We start from the raw sequence: 26,220 nt of genomic DNA, 5'->3' as shown, positions 1-26,220 counted from the left end.
GGTACAGTGTTAGGAAGTGTTTTAATTTCATTATTTTACATGTAGCTGTCCAGTTTTCCCAGCACCACTTATTGAAGAGGCTGTCTTTTCTCCATTGTATATGCTTGCCTCCCTTATCAAAAATAAGGTGACCATATGTACGTGTATTTACCTCTGGGCTTTCTATCCTGTTCCATTGATCTATATTTCTGTTTTTGTGCCAGTATCATACTATCTTGATTACTGTAGCTTTGTAGTATAGTCTGAAGTTTTGGAGTCTGATTCCTCCAGCTCCGTTTTTCTTTCTCAAGATTGCTTTGGCTATTTGGGGTCTTTTCTGTTTCCATACGAATTGTGTCATTTTTAGTTCTCATTCTGTGAAAAATGCCATTGGTAATTTGATAGGGATTGCGTTGAATGTGTAGATTGCTTTGGGTAGTATAGTCATTTTCACAATGTTGATTCTTCGAATCTAAGAACATGGTATATCTCTCCATCTGTTTGCATCATCTTTAATTTCTTTCATCAATGTCTTATACTTTTCTGCTTACAGGTCTTTTGTCTCCTTTTATTCTTTTTGTTGCAATGGTGAATGGGAGTGTTTCCTTAATTTGTCTTTCAGATTTTTCATCATTAGTGTATAGGAATGCAAGAGATTTCTGTGCATTAATTTTGTATCCTGCTACTTTACCAACTTCCTTGATTAGCTCTAGGAGTTTTCTAGTGGCATCTTTAGGATTCTCTATGTATAGTATGTCATGTCATCTGCAAACAGTGATAGTTTTACTTCTTTACCAATTTGGATTCCTTTTATTTCTTTTTCTTCTTTGATTGCTTTGGCTAAAACTTCCAAAACTATGTTGAATAATAGCAGTGAGAGTGGGAAACCTTGTCTTGTTCCTGATATTAGTCGAAATGGTTTCAGTTTTTCACCACTGAGAACTATGTTGGCTGTGGGTTTGTCATATATGGCCCTTATTTTGTTGAGATAAGTTCCCTCTGTGCCTACTTTCCGGAGGGTTTTTATTATAAATCAGTGTTGAATTTTGTCAAAAGATTTGTCTGCATCTATTGAGATTATCAGATGTTTTTTATCCTTCAATTTGTTAATATGGTGTATCACATTGATTGATTTGTGTGTATTGAAGAATCCTGGCATTCCTGGGATAAACCCCACTTGATCATGGTGTAGGATACTTTTATTGTGCTGTTGGATTCTGTTTGCTAATATTTTGTTCAGGATTTTTGCATCTATGTTCATCAGTGATATCGGCCTGTAGTTTTTTTTGTGTGTGTGTGACATATTTGTCTGGTTTCGATATCAGGGTGATAGTGGCCTCACAGAATGAGTTTGGGAGTGTTCCTTCCTCTACTATATTTTGGAAGACTTTGATAGGGTAGGTGTGAGCTCTTCTCTAAATGTTTGATAGAATTCTCCTGGGAAGCCATCTGTTCCTGGGCTTTTGGTTGTTGGAAGATTTTTAATCACAGTTTCAATTTCATGCTTGTGATTGGTCTTTTTATATTTTCTATTTCTTCCTGGTTCAGTCTCAGAAGGTTGTGCTTTTCTAAGAATTTGTCCATTTCTTCCAGGTTGTCCATTTTATTGGCACAGTGTTGCTTGTAGTAATCTCTCATGATCCTTTGTATTTCTGCAGTGTCAGTTGTTACTTCTCCTTTTTCATTTCTAATTCTGTTGATTTGAGTCTTCTCCATTTTCTTCTTGATGAGTCTGGCTAATAGTTTATCAGTTTTGTTTATCTTCTCAAAGAACCAGCTTTTACTTTTACTGATCTTTGCTACTGTTTCCTTCATTTCTTTTTCATTTACTTCTGATCTGATCTTTATGATTTCTTTCCTTCTGTTAACTTTGGGGTTTTTTTGTTCTTCTTTCTCTAATTGCTTTAGGTGTGAGGTTAGGCTGTTTGAGATTTTTCTTGTTTCTCGAGGTAGGATTGTATTGCTATAAATTTCCCTCTTAGAACTGCTTTTGCTGCAGCTCATAGGTTTTGGGGCATCGTGTTTTCACTGTCATTTGTTTCTAGGTATTTTTTGATTTCCTCTTTGATTTCTTCAGTGATCTCTTGGTTATTTAGTAGTGTACTGTTTAGCCTCCATGTGTTTGTAATTTTACAGTTTTTTCCCCTGTAATTGTTATGTAGTCTCATAGTCTTGTGATCGGCAAAGATACTTGATAAAATTTCAGTTTTCTTAAATTTACTAAGGCTTGATTTGTGACCCAAGATATGATCTATCCCAGAGAATGTTCCATAAGCACTTGAGAAGAAAGTGTATTCTGTTGTTTTGGGATGGAATGTCCTATCAATATCAGTTAAGTCCATCTTGCTTAATGCGTCATTTAAAGCTTGTGTTTCCTTATTTATTTTCATTTTGGATGATCTCTCCATTGGTGAAAGTCGGGTGTTAAAGTCCCCTACTATGATTGTGTTACTGTTGATTTCCCCTTTTATGGCTGTTAGCATTTGCCTTATGTATTGAGGTGCTGCTATGTTGCATGCATAAATATTTACAACTATTATATCTTTTTCTTGGATTGATTCCTGGATCATTATGTAGTGTCCTTCTTTGTCTCTTGTAAGAGTCTTTATTTTAAAGTCTGTTTTGTCTGATATGAGAATTGCTACTCCCACTTTCTTTTGATTTCCACTTGCATGGAATATCTTTTTCCATCCCCTCACTTTCAGTCTCTATGTGTCCCTAGGTCAGAAGTGGGTCTCTTGTAGACAGCATATATACATGTCTTGTTTTTGTATCCATTCAGCCAGTCTATGTCTTTTGGTTGGAGCATTTAATCCATTTACATTCAAGGTGATTATTGATATGTATGTTCCTATTACCATTTTCTTAATTGATTTGGGGTCATTTTTGTGGGTCTTTTTCTTCACTTGTGTTTCCTGCCTAGAGAAGTTCCTTTAGCATTTGTTGTAAAGCTGGTTTGGTGGTGCTGAATTCTCGTAGCTTTTTCTTGTCTGTAAATCTTTTGATTTCTCCGTCAAATCTGAATGAGACCCTTGCCGGGTTCAGTAATCTTGGTTGTAGGTTTTTCCCTTTCATCACTTTAAATATGTACTGCCACTCCCTTCTGGCTTGCAGGGTTTCTGCTGAAAGATCACCTGTTAACATTATGGGGATTCCCTTGTATGTTCTTTGTTGCTTTTCCCTTGCTGCTTTTAATATTTTTTCTTTGTATTTAATTTTTGATAGTTTGATTAATCTGTGTCTTGGCATGTTTCTCTTTGGGTTTATCCTGTATGGGCCTCTCTGTGCTTCCTGGACTTGATTAACTATTTCCTTTCCCATGTTAGGGACGTTTTCAATTATAATCTCTTCAAATATTTTCTCAGTCCCTTTCTTTTTCTCTTCTTCTTTTGGGACCCCTATAATTCGAATGTTGGTGTGTTTAATGTTGTCCCAGAGGTCTCTGAGACTGTACTCAGTTCTTTTCACTCTTTTTTCTTTATTCTGCTCTGCAGTAGTTATTTCCACTATTTTATCTTCCAGGTCACTTATTCGTTCTTCTGCCTCAGTTATTCTGGTATTGATTCCTTCTACAGAATTGTAAATTTCATTTATTGTGTTGTTCATCATTGTTTGTTTCCTCTTTATTTCTTCTAGGTCCTTGTTAAACGTTCTTGTATTTTCTCCATTCTATTTCCAAGATTTTGATCATCTTTACTATCATTACTCTGAATTCTTTTTCTGGTAGACTGCCTATTTCCTCTTCATTTGTTTGGTGTGGTGGGTTTTTACTTTGCTCCTTCATCTGCTGCATATTTCTCTGTCTTCCCATTTTGCTTAACTTACTGTGTTTGGGGTCTCCTTTTCTCAGGCTGCAGGTTTGTAGTCCCGTTGTTTTTTGTGTCTGCCCCCGTGGGTAAGGTTGGTTCAGTGGGTTGTGTAAGTTTCCTGGTGGAGGGGACTAGTGCCTGTGTTCTGGTAGATGAGGGTGGATCTTGTCTTTCTCGTGGGCAGGACCATGTCCAGTGCTGTGTTTTAGGGTGTCTGTGAACTTATTATGATTTTAGGCAGTCTCTCTGCTAATGGGTGGGGTTGTGTTCCTGTCTTGCTAGTTGTTTGGCATAGGGTGTCCAGTACTGGAGCTTGCTGGTCATTGAGTGGAGCTGGGTCTTAGCATTGAGACGGAGATCTCTGGGAGAGCTCTCGCCATTTGATATTACGTGGTGCCAGGAGGTCTCTGGTGGTCCAATGTCCTGAACTCGGCTCTCGCACCTCAGAGGCTCAGGCCTGACCCCCGGCCGGAGCACCAAGTCCCTGTCAGCCACACAGCTTTTGGGAAGTCTAAGATCTTCTGCCAGCATTCAGTAGGTCTTCTGTAGGAGTTGTTCTATATGTAGACGTATTTTTTATGTATTTGGGGGGAGGACGGTGATCTCCACGTCTTACTCCTCTGCCATCTTGAAGGTTCTCCTCTGGTTGTTGTTAGTTTTAATATGCAACATTATTTGAGAGCTCAGAGAAAAGTGAGGTTATGCAGTTGTAAGACAATGAACAAGAAGGCACAGATACTTTTGGATATTAATATATGATACCAGCAAGTTTGGGATGGGTTCTATTACCACATGGGGATTTATATTACCAGTTAACAGACGTCTATGCAACCGCCAAAAAGACAATTTTTAATGATGAAATGAGGTCAGATGAGTAGTGAAGAAAGGTACATAAAAGGAATAAAGGCATTCAAGGAAAGAGGAACACTTTGATACATTCTAATTCAATTTAGCAAAGCTAAGATAAGTGTAGGTGAGGAGGTGTGAGCAATTTATTTAGGCAAAGTGACTTTATGTTTTTGAATAACGTAACCCGGTAATAAATATACCTACAAACTTTGACCATAAATACAGAAACTTTACTCCCTTTTAAAAATTACTCAACAAAGCTTCTCCTAAAGACTCATCTATTATTTGAAATTCACATCTTTCAAACCCTTAGTGCTTTTTGCTTCCATGCATTATAAAATGAATACACCATTTCCCTGAGCAAAATCTTTAAAAAACTATAATAAGCCAACTAATATATTACACAGCACAGGGATTCCAAAATCAAAAACACTGCAAGCTCCAATGATAACCTGCCTTGTGTCTCAATAATGTTAGAGTGCAGTATGAACTGGGATTCTAAAATTCAATCTGAAAGGTATTTCATTGTAATACTGAGAATCCATGAAGGTAACCAATCACTCAAAGTTCTGTTTTGAAATGTTTGGGGACCGCGGCTGTGCCGTGCCACACTCCTGCACAGCAGCACTGTTATCGTGCTACCAACTACCTCCAGCTGCACACTCACCAAGGACCAGAACACATAGCACGCGCTTGCCCTAACAGCTTCTCACCAGCATTGCTTATTTAATTCTCCGAGCTTGAAAGGAAACCTCAAGTGTCCTCAGACCACCTGGGAGCAAAAGCCAGACACATAATAAACAAGCACCCAAAACATCTGTAGAAATAGATACACTGAGCTTCTTACTAAAGCCTTCCACAGCACATTCTCATCACAATAAGCCATCCTATTCAGTGGTAGATCTCAGTCCATCTGGGCTATTGTCTCAGAAGCAACTCCATGTCTTCAAGCTGGAGACAAGGCTATAATTGCTTACCTGACTCACAGGCAAATGTCTTTGACGTTTCATCATGAAAGATAATTGCCACTGCATGCTTCTTCGTCTCTCGAGGCAGCCTGGTTATATTCTTGATGTTGTGCAGTTCAGTTACCTTGAAAGAAAAATATTTTTAACTTAGTGTACAGTACATGCTATATATTGGTGCTTACACAAAATGATCAGTTATTACTGTCTTAAGCCATTTTCCAATGGCTATTTTTACTTGGTAGCCAGGTATGATGTACTGGGTACAAGGAACTGCTGTAAATAGGCCTTTAGTCATGTGGTGGTCAGGTGTGGGTGATGGGACGTGTTCCACAGTCCTGTCATTAGGTCTCAGTCTTTAGTGAGCCTGTGCCTCTGGACAGTGAGCTTAACAAGTGTTCCTCAGTCCTCCCTAACCACAGGTGGGAGAGGATGGCTGGAGTGGGCAGAAATTGGGTATTTACTTTGTCTTTAACAAGGGTACCAGTTTTGACTTGATCAATGTTCAATTCTTTCACTTTATCACACGTGTTAACTGAAAATGAAGGATTTTGGTGAAGGGAAATGATTTAATTCCATTTATGATTCACAATGCCATCCTAGAAGCACTATCAATCACTAACTAGTGTTCTAAGTGAAAAAAGATAAACAGATATACTTATATGTTTAAAAAATTTTGGTCCTCCATTTGTGAAGATGATACCTCTGATGTTGATTAGGATATACTAGTATGAAAATAGTTTAAATGACCAATTCATGGCTAAAAATTGTACTGATGACACATAATATCTGTAAAATAAAACTATGTGGCTACTTGTTAAAGAGCTTTATGTTTTTTGTCATATTTCCTTTTAAAATCTGTAGTGATCTAGACTTCTAGCCTCATAAAATAACATGCTTATCACTGTGTTGCTGTGTAGGCTGTCCATAGGGACCCTTTTGTTCTTTGTCACAATGAATTTACAGTCTACTGTCTACATTCTACATTGCAGGAAAACTAATTTTAATATATCTTTTCTTCATATTTGTTTATTTCTCTCCTTGTCATTATCTCATTTAAGATTAACATGCAAAATTAAAATGGGTAAGATAAGTGATTTTAAGTTAAATAAACTAAAAATGATTTGCTTCATATATATGCACATATATAAACACCTATATGTATTCATTTGTGAATTATACATATACTCTATCTATCTATCTATCTATCTATCTATCTATCTATCTATCTATCTATCTACCTACCTACCTACCTATCTATTTGGAAATACTCATTTTCTCTTCCAGGAAAGAATAATTAGACAGTAATATCTTACAATGTCTGAGGTCTAATACTCTGGGGAGAAAGATGAGAGTTTTTTTTGGAACAATGATTTGCATATTATATTTAAAGTACATTAAAGCATGTTCTCAATGATAAACTCTTGAATTTTTAAATGATTTGATAACTGACTCAAGTAATATTTAAGCCAAATTTTTTTCTAACATAGTAAGTTAAATATATTTTAAAGAGATATTATTTTCAAGTGTTATTAATTTTAAATAAACAAATGATCTTATCAAAATTAAATAGAGACTAAAAGCAATGAACATTATGTGTTGCTTAAGAACTGATGCAATTTATGTCAAGTGAGCATAAAAGTGATATGCTGCTATGTACATTATATATAATATCTAGTTGTACCAAACAATATCATAAAAACATTTATTATTCTACTCAAAGGTCTTTCCGAATATGTTTATTTACAAATATAAAAGAATATTGGAACAGATATTGTGGATTACATCTTTTTTTGTCACCTCATAGCAAAAAATCAACAGAACAAATTAATAAATACCCTAGCAAAATGCAGCAAGCACTAGAGATTTTCTAACTTTAGTGCCTTAGGCAATCTGACAGATGATGTAGTTCAAACAAAGTGTTTGCTCTTCTGTAAAATTTACATTTAGAAATTCAGAGAACCTCTTCAAGCAGACATTGTTACACTGGTTTCCACAACAGTGCAAGGCATTTTGTTGTTGATCAATAGTGCGATGCCACCCACTTCAGTGTGTGCCCTAACACACTGAAGAGATGTCAGAAAGCAAAATACTCATGAGGAGCATAAAATTCCACTTCTCAGATTGTCTTGGTTAGGAAATTCAAGTGTTATACTAGATTATAAAATGTTACAAAATCATACCAGAAGATACAAAAATCATACTTAGAAGATTTTCTAAGGAGTTGGTATACCTTTGGAATTTGATATATCTTTAATTCAAAATATATTTTAAAAATATTTAAAATCATAACAATTTAGGTTAAGATATATTTGAATCTCCTGTCCTCACTTTTCACTCTCAGTACTATATGATTTTACCATCCAGTACAAAATTATTTGTATTTTCTTCCATGAAGACAATTTTTAAAATAATGTCTTTAAATGTTTTAAAATAAAAATGTTTTTATTAGTCTAAAACCTAACAGTGTGACATAAAAGTAATTATGAACTTTTATTAAGATTGTGAAATCCTAGAGCATTTCAATAAAATATATCAATAAATTATTACATCATTTAACTATTTAATCCATATATCTGAAATACTGATTTTTCATATTGCTATAAAAGGACAAAATTTTAAAGTTTAATAATAAAGCATTAAAATAATTACTTTAAATATGAAATCAACAGAATTTAATTAAAGGAAAAATTACTTGAAAATAATTCTGGTTGTTCAAGTCTAAGTCAATAAATGCCACGGTCAATAATTTAAAATATTGAGGTCTAATAAGTGATAGAAGTAAAGCCTAAATATAAACATACCTAAATGATGACTTTGTTACCTGGTGTTATTTAATTTTTATTTCAAGGAGCAATCCCCAAGGAATTCATAGTGATAAGAGTCAGAGATAGAGAGTTCAAAGAAGAAACACATAAGCTTTTTCTGTAGGACTTCATAACATAGTTGGGGCGATAAGATTACAAATGACGGTGATAAACCCTGCGATAGCCAAACAAACACAGAAGAAGAAAGTCTGTATTTCTGCAACCAATTTGTGGATTGGTCACCTGTACCAATCCATGTTACAAGAAACCTGGATTTTAAAGCATAAGTTAAAAAAGTATATAGACAGCTTCCAAACCTTACTCTCCTGCCCTATTTTGTTCATGTGGATTATATCTATTAATGATCACAAAAAGAAATATTAGTACTTATAAAGTATTCAAAATTTATTTATTAATGTGTTTAAAACTAATAATAAACCATTTTATGATAACACAAATACTATTTTAAAATTAAAAAAAATTTCTTAAATAGACGAAGAGTGTTAATGTTTTTACATTTTTGCAAAACTCAATGTCTGGCTTAAGAGAGGACAGCTTGATACTCATTTCTGCTCCTGAATTCAGATACATGGTTTTGATTAAGTATATACAGAAAATAAGTCTTCACACAGACATGAAGTTGTAAAAGGGAAGAATAGTTTAAGAGCATTTTCAGCCAACTGTAGATATTCTTCAATTCTATCTCCAAAGTTGACATATTTCTTTTAAAGGTTATTACCATGGGGGGTCTGACATAGTGTCATACACGTTTTACACTCTGTGGCATTAAAATCCATAGGTCTCTTTTCACCTTTGACTGATTATGGGTAAAACACTGGTTCACTGAGTTATGAAGATCTTATAAATGTCAACATATTTCATTATCAATATAAAAAATCCATCAATATCACCCTTGGTTTCCACAAAAAAAATCTGTAAGTTTTGAGAAGTTGTTAAGCTCAAGAATGCAGACACAGTAGATGCCCAAATTTTAATTTTCATCTGAAAACTTAAAATTTAGCTTTGTTAATAAATACTGTCAATTGTTTTCTTTGAAGACAGGCTCATTTAGTTCATTTTTGAGAAAATGTCTGAGAAATATGCAAGTCTGAATAACCATAATTTGTCTGTCAATCACACTTTCATTAAAATAGGTGTTCTGTGAAAAAATTTTTTGCCAGTTTGCTTGTAATTTCAACAATCACACAAGTGCTCCCCCTGGAGATAATCATTTCGTGTCAGTATGTAGCAGATGTGTTTTATGGGTTCTTACCATTTTTTCACATACAGTATTAAAATGATGTACTTAAAGGTCTAGATTTAATAAAGTTATTTTTATTGTTTCATCAAGATGATTCCTAAGTAAACTGAAAATACAATTGACATATGTTTTGTTTGTTTATTTGCTTATTTGGGTGAATATATGATGGTAAAGAATACAATGACTTTAGTCCCATTTATTTTTACTGCTTTGCTTAAGCCTTTGGTGTCATATCCAAAAATATAATTGTCAAAACCAATGTCAAGAAGATTTTCCCCTATGTGTTTTCCTAGGAATTTTATTGTTTCGGGTCTTACACTTAAGTCTTTAATCCATTTTGAGTTGATTTTTGTGTACGGTGTAAGAGAAGGTTCCAATTTCATTCTTTTGCATGTGCATATCCAGTTTTCCCAGCAACAATTATTGATGACACTACCCCTTTCCCATTGTCTCTCCTTGGCACTCTTGTTGAAAATTTGTTGATGAAATATATATATATTATTTCTGGGCTCTCTATTCTGTTCCGCTGGTATCTTTGTCTACTTCTATGTCATTGTCATACTGTTTTGATTACTATAGCTTTGTAATATAATTTTAAATGAGGAAGTGTGATGCCTAAAGCTTTCTCAAGATTGCTTTGGCTGTTCAGGGTCTTTTGTGGTTTGATACAAATTTTAGAATTGTTTTTTCTAATTCTGTGAAAAATGCCTTTGGAATTTTGATAGCGATGGACTGAATATTGTATATTGCTTTGGGAAGTATTGATATTTTAACAATATTAATTCTTCAGGTCTATGAACACAGGATATTTCTATTTATACCTGCTTCAATTTTTTTTTCATCAGTGTGTAATAGTTTTCAGTGTACAGGTCTTTTACCTCCTTAGTTAAATTTATTCTTAAGTATTTCATTTTTTTGATACTATTGTAAATGGGGTTGTTTTCTTGATTTCCTTTTTGGAGATATCATCACTGGTATAAAAAAATGCAACTGATTTTTGTATGTTGACTTTATATCCTACAGCTTTACTGAATTCATTTATTAGTTCTAACATTTTTTATGGAGTCTTTAGGTTTTCCACATATAGGATCATGTCATCTGCAAAAAGCAATAATTTTACTTCTTCCTTTCTGATTTTGATGCCTTTTATTTCTCTTTCTTATCTTATTGCTCTTTCTATTACTTCCAGTACTATTTTGAATAGAAGTGGTGAGAGTTGGCATCCTTGTCTTTACCAGATCTTAGAGTAAAAGCTTTCAGTTTTCCTCCATTGATTATGATGTTAGCTGTGGGCGTTTCATAAATGGGCTTTATTTTGTTGAGGAAATTTCCTTCTGTACCTATTTTGTTGAGAGGTTTTTTTTAAAATTATGAATGGATTTTTGACTTTGTCAAATACTTTTTCTGCAGCCATTGAGATGATCACGTTTTTTATCTTTCATTTTTTAATGTCGAGTATTGCATTGATTGATGTGCATAGTTAAACCAACTTTGCATCCCAGAGATAAATCCCACTTTGTCGTTATGTATAGTCTTTTTGATGTGCTGTTGAATTCAGTTTGCTAGTATTCTATTGTTGATTTTTGCATCTATGTTCATCAGAGATATTGACCTTTCTTTTCTTGTGGTTTCTTTGTCTTTGCTTGCCTTTGGTATCAAAGGTGATGCTGGCCTCATAAAAGGCCAGCGTTTGGAAGTAATTCATCTACTTCTGTTTTTTAAAAAGTTTCTGCACAGCAAAGGAAGCAATCAATGAAAAGAAAAGGCAACCTACAAATTGGGAGAAAATATTCATAAACCATGTATTTGATAAAAGATTAATATCCCAAACATGTAAGGAATACATGTACAACACTCAACAGCTAAAAACAAAACAAAACCAAATAACCTAATTAAAACATGGGCAAAGGACCTAATAGATGTTTTTCCAAAGAAGACACACAAGTGGCCAACCAACATGAAAAAGGTGCCCAACATCACTAATCATTAGGGAAATGCAAATCAAAACCATAAGGAGATATCACCTCATACCTGTTAGGAGGGCTGTTATCAAAAAGTTAAAAGATAAGTGTTGGAGAGGATGTAGAGCAAAGGGAGCCGTAGTACACTGGTAGTGGAAATCTAAACTGGTACAGCCACTATGGAAAACAGAATGGATGTTCCTCAAAAATTAAAAATAGAACTACCACATGATCCATCAATCCCTCTTCTGGGCATATACCCAAAGGAAATGAAATCAGTACATCAAAGAGATATCTGCAATCCCATGTTCATTGCCGCATTATCCACAATAGCCAAGATATGGAAACAATGCAAGTGTCTGTCAATGAATAAATTGTGATATACATATAACATATAAAATATGAATATTATTCAGCATTAAAAGAAAAAGATCTGTCCATTTGTGACATCACACATGAACCTGGAGGACACTATGCTAAGTGAAATAAGCCAGACAGAGAAAGTAAAACACTGTATGATCTCACTTGTGGAATCTAAAAAAGTTGAATACATGGAAGCAGAGCAGAATAGTAGTTAATGGTGTGGAAAGTGGGGAAATATTGGTGAAAGGATACCTAGTTGCAGGTATGTAGGGTGTTAAGTCTAGAAATCTAATGTACAGCATGATGACTATAGTCAATAATACTATATTGTATTATGTATTGTATTGTGACCAGATTTCAGGTGCTCTCACCACACGCACACACACACACACACACACACAAGGTTAACTATGTGAGGAGATGGATATGTTAATTAGCTTGACTCTAGTCATCATTTTACTATGTATATGTATACCAAAGCAGCACGTTGTACACCTTAAATATATACAAATTTTATCTTTTAAAAAAGAATACAATAACTACTACTATTGTTTGGAGCCATTGCCTTGATTTGTGTTGCAGTTTTACCTATTATTGCCTTTGCACCAAAACAAAGTGAAAATGACAAGTGATATATTAGTACTATGATGGAAAGAGTGTTGTCTTCATGGGCCAATCTGAGATCCACTGCTCCAAATATAGCTTTGTCCCAGGCCCACAACACCTGCTCTGTCATAAAACTCTGTCAAAGTCTACTTCATGAGCACTCTTACTCCTTCCCTTCCACAACTTCACTACTCATCCAGACTCTCACTCTTTCTCATCTTAAATATTTCCATTATTTTTCCATCAGCTGTCATACTCTTCATCTTCCATTATCCTGTTCACACTGATCCTAGACTAATATTGTTAATCCAAACATTTGGTGCTGCCCCTCACGGCCTTAAAACCATTTAATAACACCTCAAAATTAAGTTCTCACTCCTTAGCAAGGACTTGACAACTTTAATGACTCAGTTCCTACCTGTACATCTAATCTCATCTTTCTCTACACCAATTTTGAACACAAGTTAGGTTCCAGCCATATACAAAATCTTTCAATTTTCCTGAATAGAAACATGCTACTGAAAGGTTATGTAGTCTTTCACAGAATAATCTTCTTGGGGTTCCCAGTTCCTTCATCTTCCTGTCAAGCTCACAATCATTCATCAAGACCAATGGCAAGCCTCCCTTAGTCTCTCCTGAATGACTCATGCACGGTTAATAACTTATCCCTGTTGGTGATGGAGGGGTGGGATGTTTCTCAAGACCTTGACAGCTTGATCTGAATTTGGATGGCTTCTTGACTCATTATGAAACCTGGTTGTGTTCTTACACTGGACTCAGTAAGTAAATTATTGAGTTGTTCCTTTACTAATTCATGTCATTTATTTATTAATTCTTTACATAACTAGACTTCAACATAGGATTTTTTTTTTTTGCATTTTGACTATATGCTTTTCACAGTGAAGACCAGTAGGCATCTGTTAAGTGATTATTTCTTTCACATCTGTTGAGAGAAGAAAAGACTAAAGATAAAGAAGAGGATAGCATACAGCTGCATTGGGCTATATGTTCTGAAAGGGAGGGCATACTTCTATGTATAACTTATGAAGTAAGTCAGAAAGAGAAAAACAAATATTGTATATTAACGCATATATGTGTAATCTAGAAAAATGGTATAGATGATCTTATTTGCAAAGCAGAAATAGAGACACAGACATAGAGAACAAACATATGGCTACCAAGGGGGAAGGGGGGAGTGGGATGAATTGGGAGAATGGGATTGACATATATACACTACTATGTATAAAATAGATAACTAATGAGAACCTACTGTATAGCACAGGGAACTCTACTCAATGCTCTGTGGTAACCTAAATGGGAAGGAAATCCAAAAAAAGAGTGGATATATGTATACGTATAGCTGATTCTCCTTGCTGTACAGTAGAAGCTAACACAACATTGTATAGCAGCTATACTCCAATAAAAATTAATATAAAAAAGAACAAACATCAGAGAAGCTGCTTCACTTGTACATCAAAATGGTTAACTAGATTTTACTTGTTCTACCATTACTTAATTTGGTAGAACTTTCAGTAAGAATCTGATATGGGCTGAAGGACATAGTGATATTTTTTCCAGTTAAGCCCAAGGTTTTCAGAGGGATTTTATTTGCATACTAGCAACAGTTAGAATAAACAAATTAAGGTTTATTGCACAATTTAAAAATCATCATACTTTTTATGTTATATACCTTTCCCCTTAGCATAACTGTGCAAATTAAACTAAATATTAGCATTCAATGCAGATCTTACTCACAAGTATAAAATTAATTTTCACTATTTAGTACACAGATAAAAAGTTGAAAAAAGCATATTTACTGAAATTATTTTTTGTTTTAAAGTGTCTTATCAGTTTACTGTCATGACAATTGAGATCTGATACTGCCTATTTAGGCACTTAGTTTCTTTCTTTAAACCTAATCTTATTTTGAAAAGTAAAAGACATCACCTTTCAGATTTTTTCAAGTATATTTAAATGAATTTGAAAATAAACTGTACTCCTCTTTCTTATTAATCTTACTAATAATTATTCTCAATCCTGACATTTTACTAATCTTCTATGGTTGTTCTAATTAAGCCAGAGTTTTGATTTTTGAGACTAGACATTTTTAGGAGCTAGTTTAATAAAATTCACTTTATTAGGATAGAGAATACTGATTTTCCAATAAGAAAAAAAGGTGGAAGTTTTACTGAAGTTTTAAATTATTACAATTAATACATATCAATCTCTTTTGAAAGCTTGAGTCCTAAGTTTTCATAATGATAATTTAAATATTGGTATTATCCTATACATTGTATACTTCAATATTCTGGTCATAATATTTGCATAGAAATTTCATAATTGCTTCCTTTCAATATAATTTATATCAATTTTCCAATAGCTCCTTCCTTACATTTGTCTCCTGTCACTGAATAATATGAATGTGTACCATTGAAAAACTCAATATAACTCATTTTTTAAGCTCCTTGTGACAGATATCATGTACTCTGATACAGACCTCCCATGCTTACTATTTGACAATCCCAACATGCTCATAATCAATAATTACAAGTTCAGCCTTTTAAATCTTTGAAAGACTTAAGGTCTCTCAAATATTAAACTACATTATGAAATGCACCTTCTAGAAAAAATAACTATGGATAAAATTACATTAGAATTAAAATGAACTATAGTAGTCACCATTGGCTGTCTACTCAGCATCCAGTTCCAGTTCCTTCATTCATAACAGAATCTGATTTTTTTTTCAGTTATGCACCCCTACATCATGCAGCCCAAGTGCCCTGGTACGCATCTCTCACCCCTAGCATCATGGTAGAACTTGTTACTCCCAGGGTTACAGTCTCCTTGCTTGTGATTAGTTTAAGAAAGAGAACATGACCTAAATATAACCAATGACTTGTGAACAGAAGTCTTCTGGTGGCTTCTGACAAATGTTTTCTTATCTGGAGGTAACCTCCAGATAAAACTAGCCCCCTTCTCCAGTGGATGTTGTCCTGTCTGGATGTCATAATTCAGAGATGCTACAGTTATCATTCTACTAGATTGAAGATGAAGGCAACTCTAAGGATGGCAGAGCAGAGATAGGAAAGACAAAAAAAATAAAAGAACACAGGTCCTTAATTTTCATTCTTAAGCAGAATCAAGAATGAACCAAACCCTGAAGCCATTTTCTTTTTCTGGACATGCTGTAATATGTGAAAATGCTCTTCTTTAAGTTGTTTGAATTGAGGTTTCTGTTATTTTCAGCCAAAAACATTCTAACTTATAAAACAGAGAGCTAAGCTTTCCTCATTTAACAATGGGAAATTGCTGTCCCTATCTGGGTGGCCGTCCCACAGTTAAAGTGATGACCAGAATCAGGGCCATGTCTCCTGCTTCTCACACTAGTGATCTTCCCACCAACTTATGCAATAGCTATTGCTCTGAAATTCATGCTATTTAATAATGGCAAATAATGGCTAATCGAGAAGTTATTACAGGAAGGAGAATTCAACTACCAAAGAGACCCAAATTGTAGGGATGATGAAAGGAATCCCAGAAAAACTCATTGCCTTATTACTCCAAAATATTTTGAGGTTGTCTATTATAAAAAACAAAAAGATAAGCTATTTTCAGGGCTAAGAAATGCAGAACATTAGTACAAAGGAAAAATAAGCACTAAAATAGGAAACGTATATACGTCTTTCTCTCCCTCCCTCTCTCCCTCCCTCTCTCCCAACATGTGTAAATTTAGTGTCTAATAATACGTTTCACTAACTCAAGCACAAAAAGGCATGAAACAGCTCAGTCAGCCCTTGCTTCATTCTCACTCTGAGAGGCACAGCTTTGCTACACAGATACTAACAGAGACTCTACAGCTTCTAGGACTTTACTTACTAGATGCACCATTTTAAATCTTTTAATTACAGTAATGGTTGAATAGCAGCCCACCAAAAGACATGTCCCAGTCCTAAACCCCAGAACCTGTGAATGGGACCTTATTTGGGAAAAGGGTCTTTGCAGCTGTAATGAAGTGAAGGACCTTGAGAGGAGATCACCCCGGATTCAGTGTGGGCCCCACAGCCAATGACCGGTGTCCTTAGAAGAGAAGAGCAGAGGGGGCTTTGAGGCAGGACACAGTGGACACGGCCACGTGGGTGTGAGGGCAGAGGCGGAAGCGATGCTGCCGCGAGCGAAGGGGTTCCTGGAGCTACCCGAGGCCGGGAAAGGCAAGAGCGGATGCTCCCCTAGAGGCTCTGCAGGGACGCAGACCAGCCGACACCCTGATTCCTGACCTCTGGCCCCCAGAACTGGGAGAGAATAAACTTCTGCGATTTTAAGCCAAATTTGTGGTAGTTCGTTAGGCCAGCCTGGGAAACTAATACGATTATACAGTACTATTTGAAGATGAACAGCCCAATTTGTGTTTTAAAGTCAGTAGTCTTGAATGAAGGTAAAATGACAGAAAGAAAATGATGAAAAATTTGTCTATAGCCCCGTTTCTCTAGTAAGATATTAGTTTCTTAAAAAGCAAAGAATATATGTGTATTTATTTTGAGTCACATAAAGTATGGTGAACATCAGAAAGTGTCTAAACATAGATCTCAAAATTGGTAGATGGCATGAGAAAAATCACATGGTTACCTCAGCAGATTAAAAAAATAATATTGATAAAGTTCAACACCTTTTGTGAGAAAAAAACCCCTCAACATATCAAGTATAGAAAGGAATTTTCTTTAAAGTTTATTACCAAAACTTACTTTACTTCATGCACAAGTACTAGACACAGCCCATTTATTACTGGAAACTTGGCAAGGATACTCTCTGTCAGTGCCTCAGTGTAACATAGGTCCTACACAAGAAGTTAAGAAAAAGGCTAAGAGGGGCTTCCCTGGTGGCGCAGTGGTTGAGAGTCTGCCTGCCAATGCAGGGGACACGGGTTCAAGCCCTGGTCTGGGAAGATCCCACATGCCGCGGAGCAACTGGGCCCGTGAGCCACAACTACTGAGCCTGCGCGTCTGGAGCCTGTGCTCCGCAACAAGAGAGGCCGCGATAGTGAGAGGCCCGCAGACCGCGATGAAGAGTGGCCCCCGCTTGCCGCAACTAGAGAAAGCCCTCGCACAGGAACTAAGCCATAAATAAATAAATAAATAAATAAATTTTTAAAAAAGGCTAAGAAAGGAGAAGATAGAACTATCAATATTTGTAGACAGTATGATCACTGACATGTAAATGCTAGCAGCATTAATAGAAAAATAAATTATTAAAACAACAAAAGCATTCAACAATACTGTCAAATACAGTCAACATAAAAAATCAGCAGGATTTCTCTACATTAGCAAATATTAACTAGAAAAAATAATACCTTCACAATAACAAGAAAAACTGTAACATACCTAGGGATTTCGTTGGAGAAAAATGTTAAACCTTAAAAGAGGAGCTGAGTAAAAAGCATATTCCATGTCCTTAGATAAACTGCTAAGGTAACTTTAGAAAGTAAGAACTGAGTGTGTTTGGGGAACAATATTCCTAACAAATGCCACAACATCGTGTGATCGGTGGTGATTTAAGACAAGTGGCATGTTAGTGGTACAAGAACAAACAAGCAGACAGTACAGAGTAATCAGAGAAAAACATATGTGTGTGAGTATAAGATCTATGCCACCACAAATTGAGAGGATAGCTCATTTAACAAATGGACTAGTGATAACTGAGTCCCTAAGTATTAAAAAAAATAGATTTCTGTTTAATGCAGGACGCCACAAAGTGAACGGACAGAGGTGAGAAATTATTTACAACATCTAAAATTGAAGTAAGACTAGTGTTTAGAATAGGCAAGAAAACCTTATAAAACAGCCAGAAAAATAAACGGACCCCAGTATGATATGGACTAATGATATGATCAAAGAATTCATGGAAGAATAAACTCAGAAAGCAATTGTGCATAGGAAGAATTTCTCAAATTCATTGGGAATAGAAAACTGTATGTTAAAATGCAATTGAATATCACTTTACACCCATCAGGTTTGGAAAATTAATGACTAATGGAAAGTATCAATAAGAATGTGAGCATACAGAACCCTCAGGTGCCCTGCGGATGTGTAGAGTGGAGCTGCTTTCTGAAAAGTCATCTGGTTGTACATACTTAAGTACTCACATATCCTTCACACAATGATCTTTATATGCCAGAAAATTTCTCACATTGGGGCATAAAGACACAGAACAAAAATCTTAATTACTTCATTGTTTGAGGTAATGAGAAGTTGCTGGCAATCCAGTTTCTATCACTAGGAAAATGGAAAAGTAAAATATAATGGATGTAAACTAGGGGGTATCACGTAACAGTTAGAAGCAACTGGCAAAATGGAGACACAGAAATGCAAATAGGTCTAAAAGTCATAATGCAGCATGAATTAAAAATAAACATAGTAAGTTATAATACAATATTACTTAAGTGAATTAACAAAGCAGGACATGTTCAAGAAATCAACAGTATACATTTATAAGATTCACATAAAGTTTCCCATCAAAATCATTATAATGATTATAGAAGCGGAGAGATGAATGGGATTAAGAAATGGGAATAAAATAGATTAATCAAATATTATAGAGATGAATGATGATGATAGCATCCATTAACTTAGCAATAATGATTAAATCAACCTTTGCAGCTGCCTTCTATCACACCAGAAAAAGAAAGAGGAAAGAAGGAAGGAAGAGAGGGAGGGAGGGATGGAGGAAGGAAGGAAGAAGGAAGGAAGGAAGGAAGGGAGGGAGGAAGGGAGGAAGGGAAGGAAGGAAGGAAGGAAGGAAGGGAGGGAGGAAGGGAGGAAGGGAGGAAGAGAAGGAAGGGAGGAAAGGAGGAAGGGAAGGAAGGGAGGAAGGGAAGGAAGGAAGGAAGAAGGAAGGAAGGAAAGGAGGGAAGGAGGAAAATCCACTTCCTAAAGAAACGTCAACTGAATGATATGTGAAATTCTAGCAGGTCAACTGCTATTAACAATTATATGGCTATTACAACTTTTCAGTGCTCTGAATTAGTCTTCAGCTCAGATCCCTATGGCTTAGTATGTGGTAACTCCTAACATAGTAACTAATGGGCACAATTATGTTTTGCTAGTAAAGGACACAGAGTGGAAAGAGTATTGGTATGATCATTAATGTATATCAATTCCAAAGAGTATATATATATAAGAAAGCTATAAGAGACTCTGGTTACTTTCCTATGCTTATGAGACCAACTCTAGGTGAGATCCATGACTTAACTGCGAATCATGTTTAGCTTGTTTACCTATATATACTTACAGCATCTAGACAGGATATCCAGGGTTATTTATACTTTTTTATTTAGATAAAAAAATACATAGCTTTAAGTAATAGAAAACTCAAATATCAGTGACTGAAATCTGTGGTAGGCAAACTATGGCCTGTGGGCCAAATTTAAATAAATTTTGTAAATAAAATTTTTGTAAATAAAGTTTTATTGGAACACAACCATTTGTTTACGTATTGTCTGTGGCTGTTTAATGTACTACAAGGGCAGAGTTGAAGAGTTGCAACAGAGACCTTAGGATCTGCAAAGCCTAAACTTTTTACTATCTGTCCCTTTACAGATAAAAGTTTGCTGGCCACTGATTTAAGCAAGATTTTTTTTTTCTCACATAATAACTTAGAGGTAGGCAGTTATTGGTGTTAGTTTAGCAGTTTGATAATATTAGAGGCAACATCTGAGGCCCAAATACAGGTATTCCCCACTTTTCAAAAGTTCTCTTTAGACCACTTCCCTTTTATTAAAGACCTGCATCAGCACCTTTTTTCGCCAGCATTTCTCTCAAGCTCATTTCCTCAGGGCACAAAATGTCTGCTGTATTTCCAGCTATCACGTTTTCAATGTAGAAAAAGGGAATAAGGGACGTTACTGGCCATATCAGAAAATATAAATTCCTTTCTAACCTTTTAGTAGGCTTAAAATTTTTATCTCATTGGCCAGAAATGTACCTCCATAACTGCAGGAAGTGTAAAAAGTGATCATCTAGCTCTTTCAGTCTCTATATTGAAGATGGAAAAGGAAGAAGTGAGTTACAAATGGGTGGGTGTTGAGTTAGCAATTAATTCAATTAAACCCCATGCCTGAGCTGTCAGAGTTGCATCATGTTTTGCTTCAAATACAATACTTATCTTGTGTATACCTCCTACAGGCTCTGAGGGAAAGGGGATACTCTCACTTTTGCCAGACCAAAAACATCCCTTCCCAAATGAAGATAAACAAAAATTTAAATAGTATGCACTAGAGTTAGATCACCACACAGAGATACTCCAGATCACCTGACCTAGTCACGGGTGCTTTTTCTCCAGCTGGTCATAGGAGAGAAAGATTCGAAGCTTGAGAATGTCTTGGTGTTCCATTGCTGTCTCAGAGTGGGAAAGAGCCACATATATATATATAAGTCAAGGATTTCGGGCAGCCTCTAGTTGCTGAGAGCAAACCTTCTTGGCAGCCAGCAAGGAAACAGGGACCTCAGTCTTACAGCTGCGAGGAACTGAATCAGCCAACTCCAGAAGGAGCTTGGAAGCAGATTTTTCTCCAGAGCCACCAGATAAGAGCTCAGTCTGACTGATCACTTGACTTCACGCTCATGGAACCCTCAGCAGAGAACCCAGCCATATTGCACCTTACGACCTACAGCACTGTGAGCTCATAAATGCCTGTTTTTTGAGACCCTGAGTTGGTGGTAATTCGTTACACAACAATAGTAAGTGAAAGCTATATTCCAATTATTTGTGATTAAACTGCATAAAAGATCCAAGTTTGGGGATAATAATGAGTCTGACAACATGAGTTTATCTGCAAGATGGAACTGGAATAAAAGACAGGAAAGTTGACTTTTACGTCCACCATCAGAGAGGCAGCTGTACTAGCTCTAAGACTAGGAGAATATCATGTAGCCCTGAGCTTAGCAGGACAATTTCCACTACACCAAGACAACTTTTTATGAAAGGGTAAAAAGGAGAATAGTGGAGAATTACAGACTACTGCAAATCCGATTAAATTTTAATTTTATAGTACCCTGGATTTCTAAATATGATTAACTTGATTCAAAGACATAGAAAAGGAGAACTGGGGTGGAAATAGTTGCATAAAACTTACAATCCCTCTTTCTCTTTGTCTCCAAATAAATGGGGGAAAACCCCTAACTTCCCTGAATATTGCATAGCAGGAATTTAATCATTTCTTCAGGATGTCAAATTATGTGTGAAAATAATCCTGAGTAGAACAAATTCAACACTTATTTCACTGAATCTCAAAGCCTATGGTTCCTTAAATTAAGAACCTGTTCTCTAATCAACAAAATCAGTTTAGTGGCTACTATTGGTTTGTAACCTAAGATTGTTTAATGGGTAATGAAAAATTTACCTTTTGTTATTAGAAGTATTAGATAACTCTGTAATGACCTATACGGGAATAGAATCTAAAAGAGAGTGGATACATGTTTATGTATAACTGATTCACTTTGCTGTACAGCAGAAACTAACACAACATTGTAAAGCAACTATACTCTAATAAAAATTAATTAAAATAAAATAAAATAAAATGGCCATTGGGCCAATGTAAACACACACACACAAAAATAAGTATTAGATGTAAAAAGGATTTACAATTTTTTAAATATTATATAATTTGAAACAAATATGAAACAGCATTATTTATAAAACAAAAGGTGCTACATAGATATTTATAGCAAGGTACAAAGTAATAATTCAAGAATAAAGTCTCACTAAAATATTCTTCAAATTTTAAGTTGTAAATGAATATGCATTCATTACTTGAAGTATAATATATAACTTTCCATTAATGGTAGAAAAACAATTTATCCTCAGTGAATATTATGCAATTAGCTTTTCTCCTGTTGCATCTGTCAGATATTACACAACTAAGCAGACTTTGTTAATGGCTAAGAGATTTTTAAAAATCCAAAATGCATTGATGATATTCTGAAAGAATAATTAAGGGCACTGGATCTAAATCCATTAGATAAATGTAAAAATGCTTCAGAAATCATGGAAATAATGTCATAACAAAATTGTGCTGTTGAATATTCTTTCTCAAATTTACTATCTGATTTACCACGGAAAATGGCTTGTTTGAAATTACAAGTTACTTTATCATGCAAATTGGTCTCAAAATTTTTCTAAAGTTGGTATGAATTATGTCCCTGGTTTCAAAGATGCAAAATCTGAGGCTGAAATGACTTGCACAACCATAACTGTTTCACGTTTCACATCGTCTTACATGAAGCTGTCATCTCACTTTCTGAGCTATGATATTATTTGCATTTTACAGACAGGAAAGTGAGAGAAAGACGTTGTTTAAAGCATACTATGTCTTCCTGATGTAGCACCACTGCAGACGATTGCCTCCTACACACACAAGTGAGTAGTTTTAAAAAGTGAATAAAGACAATAATTTTCCTAACATAAATCATATTGCTGCGTACTCTAAGTCAAGCCCAGATTAATCATACAGATATTTTCTAAGAGTCTGATTCCATATTTCTCAGTGAACAGATATCTGTCATAGAGCAATAGGTTATAAACAAGTCCTGATTGCTGAGTGATTGCTTTTCCATGGCTTTCTTAAGCCACACAGAATGATTCTTATTGGAGACATCTTAGATGTTGCAAAATTGCAACTGACCTTGACTCAAGTATTACAAACATCAAGTCTAACTCTGGGAGTTCCCTATTATTTTGAGATCACAGCTCCACAAATCCCCTCCAACCAAAGGTCTTAACCCAGGGTCTCTCCTGCTGATCTCTGAGAGCTGTCCATCCACAGCCCATCCATCTCTGTCAGTGAAGGTGCATCCAGCCTTGGGCATTTCTCCCCTTCATCTTATCCTACGTAAAACCAACTTTTCATATTCCATTTCTATGCGTCTTCCCTGAGTGACTAACACTAGTGCTCAGATATTATGAGACAATTAACCAATGATCATGGATTAATTGTGACTGTCACAGGAACCAACGTGTGTGTCCATAGGAGCTTCTGTTCAAGAAACTGAAACATCTTCAAACTAAGAGATTACAGCTAGATAAATGAATGAATGAATAAATTCACAAATGGATAAGATGCCTTAACCCAAATAAATGATGATCACTCTGGGAACTTCTGGTGGGTATTTCAGGGGAAACCAAGCCTATGATCACTCTTCACATTGCACCAAGTGTGTGCTCTTCCAAGCATTTAGCCATTTCTTCATGGAATCAAAGTGAAAATGTTCAAGATACCACACTGTACACATGTGCTGTTTCTACACTTACCGATGCTTTTGCTTCTAGCTTTAAGGACATGCTATATTTATAGGTGGCTGTTTTTCATAAGGACGCCTTCATCTTTTCCCAAATTCTCTCAGATGTTTACTTTACATATAGATAAATACTGACAACTCCAAATAGGAGTAAAACAGAATAAAACAATGTTTTTAATGTCAGGTTATAGGGAATTTAGAAATAAGACTGGTCTCAATACGGGCATTGCTTTTCTGGCATCGAGTAGAACGGGAACTTCACATAGCACTATCTTCATTCATCCTTCTAAGGGATTTTATTTCTATTTTCCTCACTACAGACAGCACTCATATTTACTTTATTAAAATTTCTATAAACTGTTTTTTTTCATCTGCTTAGAAAATTAAGGAAAATTTATTAGCTGATTCTATGTAAATTGTTTTAGTTCAGTTTTCATTGAGGATAAATTTGTTTTGAATATCTGTTATGACAATTATATACAGCTACATTTTTCAACCCTAATGCATTTTTAATAACTTCCTTCAGCAGCTAGTGATTTGAATTTCAAATTTCTTTCTACCGAGGAGTAAAAAAAAAGTATATACCATTTTATAGCAGTTTCATATAAAAAATTGATTTATGTAGCAAGATCTCTCTCACAGTAAACATATCAAATGTCTAAATGAGACCAGTAATACTCATAAGCTTTATAATATGTATGTTTCAGATAGAGTATAACATTAAGTTAAAGTTGGTAAAAAAAAATAATTGTATCCTTAGATTATTTTGCAGAAGTCCCTCACTTAGGTTGGAAACATTTTGTTCATTTGATTGATTATTTTAATTTATTGCTATTGAGCACTACAGCAGACTTTAGGGCATATCAAAATAACTGACTAATCAGAAGTTTAAAGTGTTTAAACATTAACAAATAGAACAATTTGGGAAATCCATAATGGTCTACTTCTTTAAGCCATCTTGAAAATGAAGTATTTTTTTTCCAATTCTAGAGATCCAATATTTGGACTGAGCATTAATTGTTCAAGGGAAAACAAAGATTTTAAATATGCCAGCCTTTTTCATAAAGAGATCTTTCTTTATTGACCTGATCATCAGAGGGAACTATGAGAAATTTAGAGCTTTGCCATGTTCACATCTGAAAAAAAGGATTCATAATTCTGTGAATGGAAAAAGCCATGGGAAGTGATAGTTCAGTCTTTGATTTTGAAGAAGTGAAAGTATATTTCAGGATAAAAATGTCATGAACATCTGTGATAGTTTTTATTGCCTTGATGGTTGGTTGTCCAGGCCTTGGACAAATTAACCCCATCTGACCCCTGGGGTGGCCTTCTGGACACTACCTACACCCACCCACCCTGTCATAGGAAGGGGCAGCCCCAGAGAAGAGCAGGACTCACACAGTCCAAAGTTCTGTCTTCTCTCTTCTTCAAACTCTTTGCAAATGTCAGTATTCTTAATAACTTTATGGTAAGATTAACAATTATCTCTTTAGAATTATTACATTTTTCAGCTAGGAGTATATTTAAAGAGTCTTGATAATTACTATACATTTTATAAATTTTACTGGTTAGGATTTTCATGTTTATTCTACTAGCATTTCCTCATTTAAATGGGACTTTTCATAATTTTCTATCATTCCTTGAATTAGCTAGTGTTTTTTTCAGTCAAGTATCAACTTTTTGATTTGTAACTCTCAATAAATTTATAATTGAAATACGTGTGAAATATCTTGGATGTCACCATAAGGCTGGAACTAAGGTCAGTGTCTTTTATAGAAGACGGTTTTATTTTACACTGATCATGCTTTGACAGAGAAGTGTTGACATACATCCACCTTCACATTAATTCTGTTCAGTGGATTTCCTGGGCAGTTTCACTACAAACTGGCTGTACTTCTAATTGTTTAATGAAATATATATGTGAATATACCACATATAAATACTTCAAAATCTAACATGCCAAGAATCACCTTTTTTTCACCCAGTCTCGATGAACAGCATGACCATTCATCCCTCACACAGTCCTGAAAAGATATCAAGTCTTATTCCTCTCTCTTCCATTTCCCCCATATCCAATCAGTTACTAAGTCTTCTTAATTCTACTTGACTGTACCTAGAAAATATCACCCAAATCTATCTCCTCTCCATTCACTTTACCCTTCTCCATTTAGGACTCTGTTGTCTATTATGGGGAAGTGGAAATAATTATACTATAATATTTAATTATATTGTTTTTCTGTATATAGTCTATTATGCCATCCATTTGATGTGATGTCACGCAAATTATTCTTTTCTGAATACATATTTGAAGATATGAAAAACCATTTAAAACCCT

At 35.1% G+C, this 26,220-nt stretch overlaps 1 protein-coding gene across 3 annotated transcripts in view; it reads right to left on the bottom strand.

The window, feature by feature from the left end:
- DOK6 (docking protein 6) overlaps nucleotides 1–26,220 on the bottom strand; it is a 401,706-nt gene that overhangs the window by 230,962 nt on the left and 144,524 nt on the right. For all 3 annotated transcript variants that reach the window (XM_059894815.1, XM_059894816.1, XM_059894817.1), the window contains exon 3: nucleotides 5,615–5,729. In XM_059894815.1, coding sequence (XP_059750798.1) covers nucleotides 5,615–5,729 — 115 coding nt within the window. The remainder of the gene's footprint in view (nucleotides 1–5,614; nucleotides 5,730–26,220) is intronic.

Source organism: Balaenoptera ricei, chromosome 14 (genome assembly GCF_028023285.1).
Source record: "Balaenoptera ricei isolate mBalRic1 chromosome 14, mBalRic1.hap2, whole genome shotgun sequence".
In the NCBI taxonomy this organism is placed as follows: domain Eukaryota; kingdom Metazoa; phylum Chordata; class Mammalia; order Artiodactyla; family Balaenopteridae; genus Balaenoptera; species Balaenoptera ricei.
Note: the sequence above shows the minus strand (reverse complement) of the source record. Positions and strands in the feature narration are given on the sequence as shown.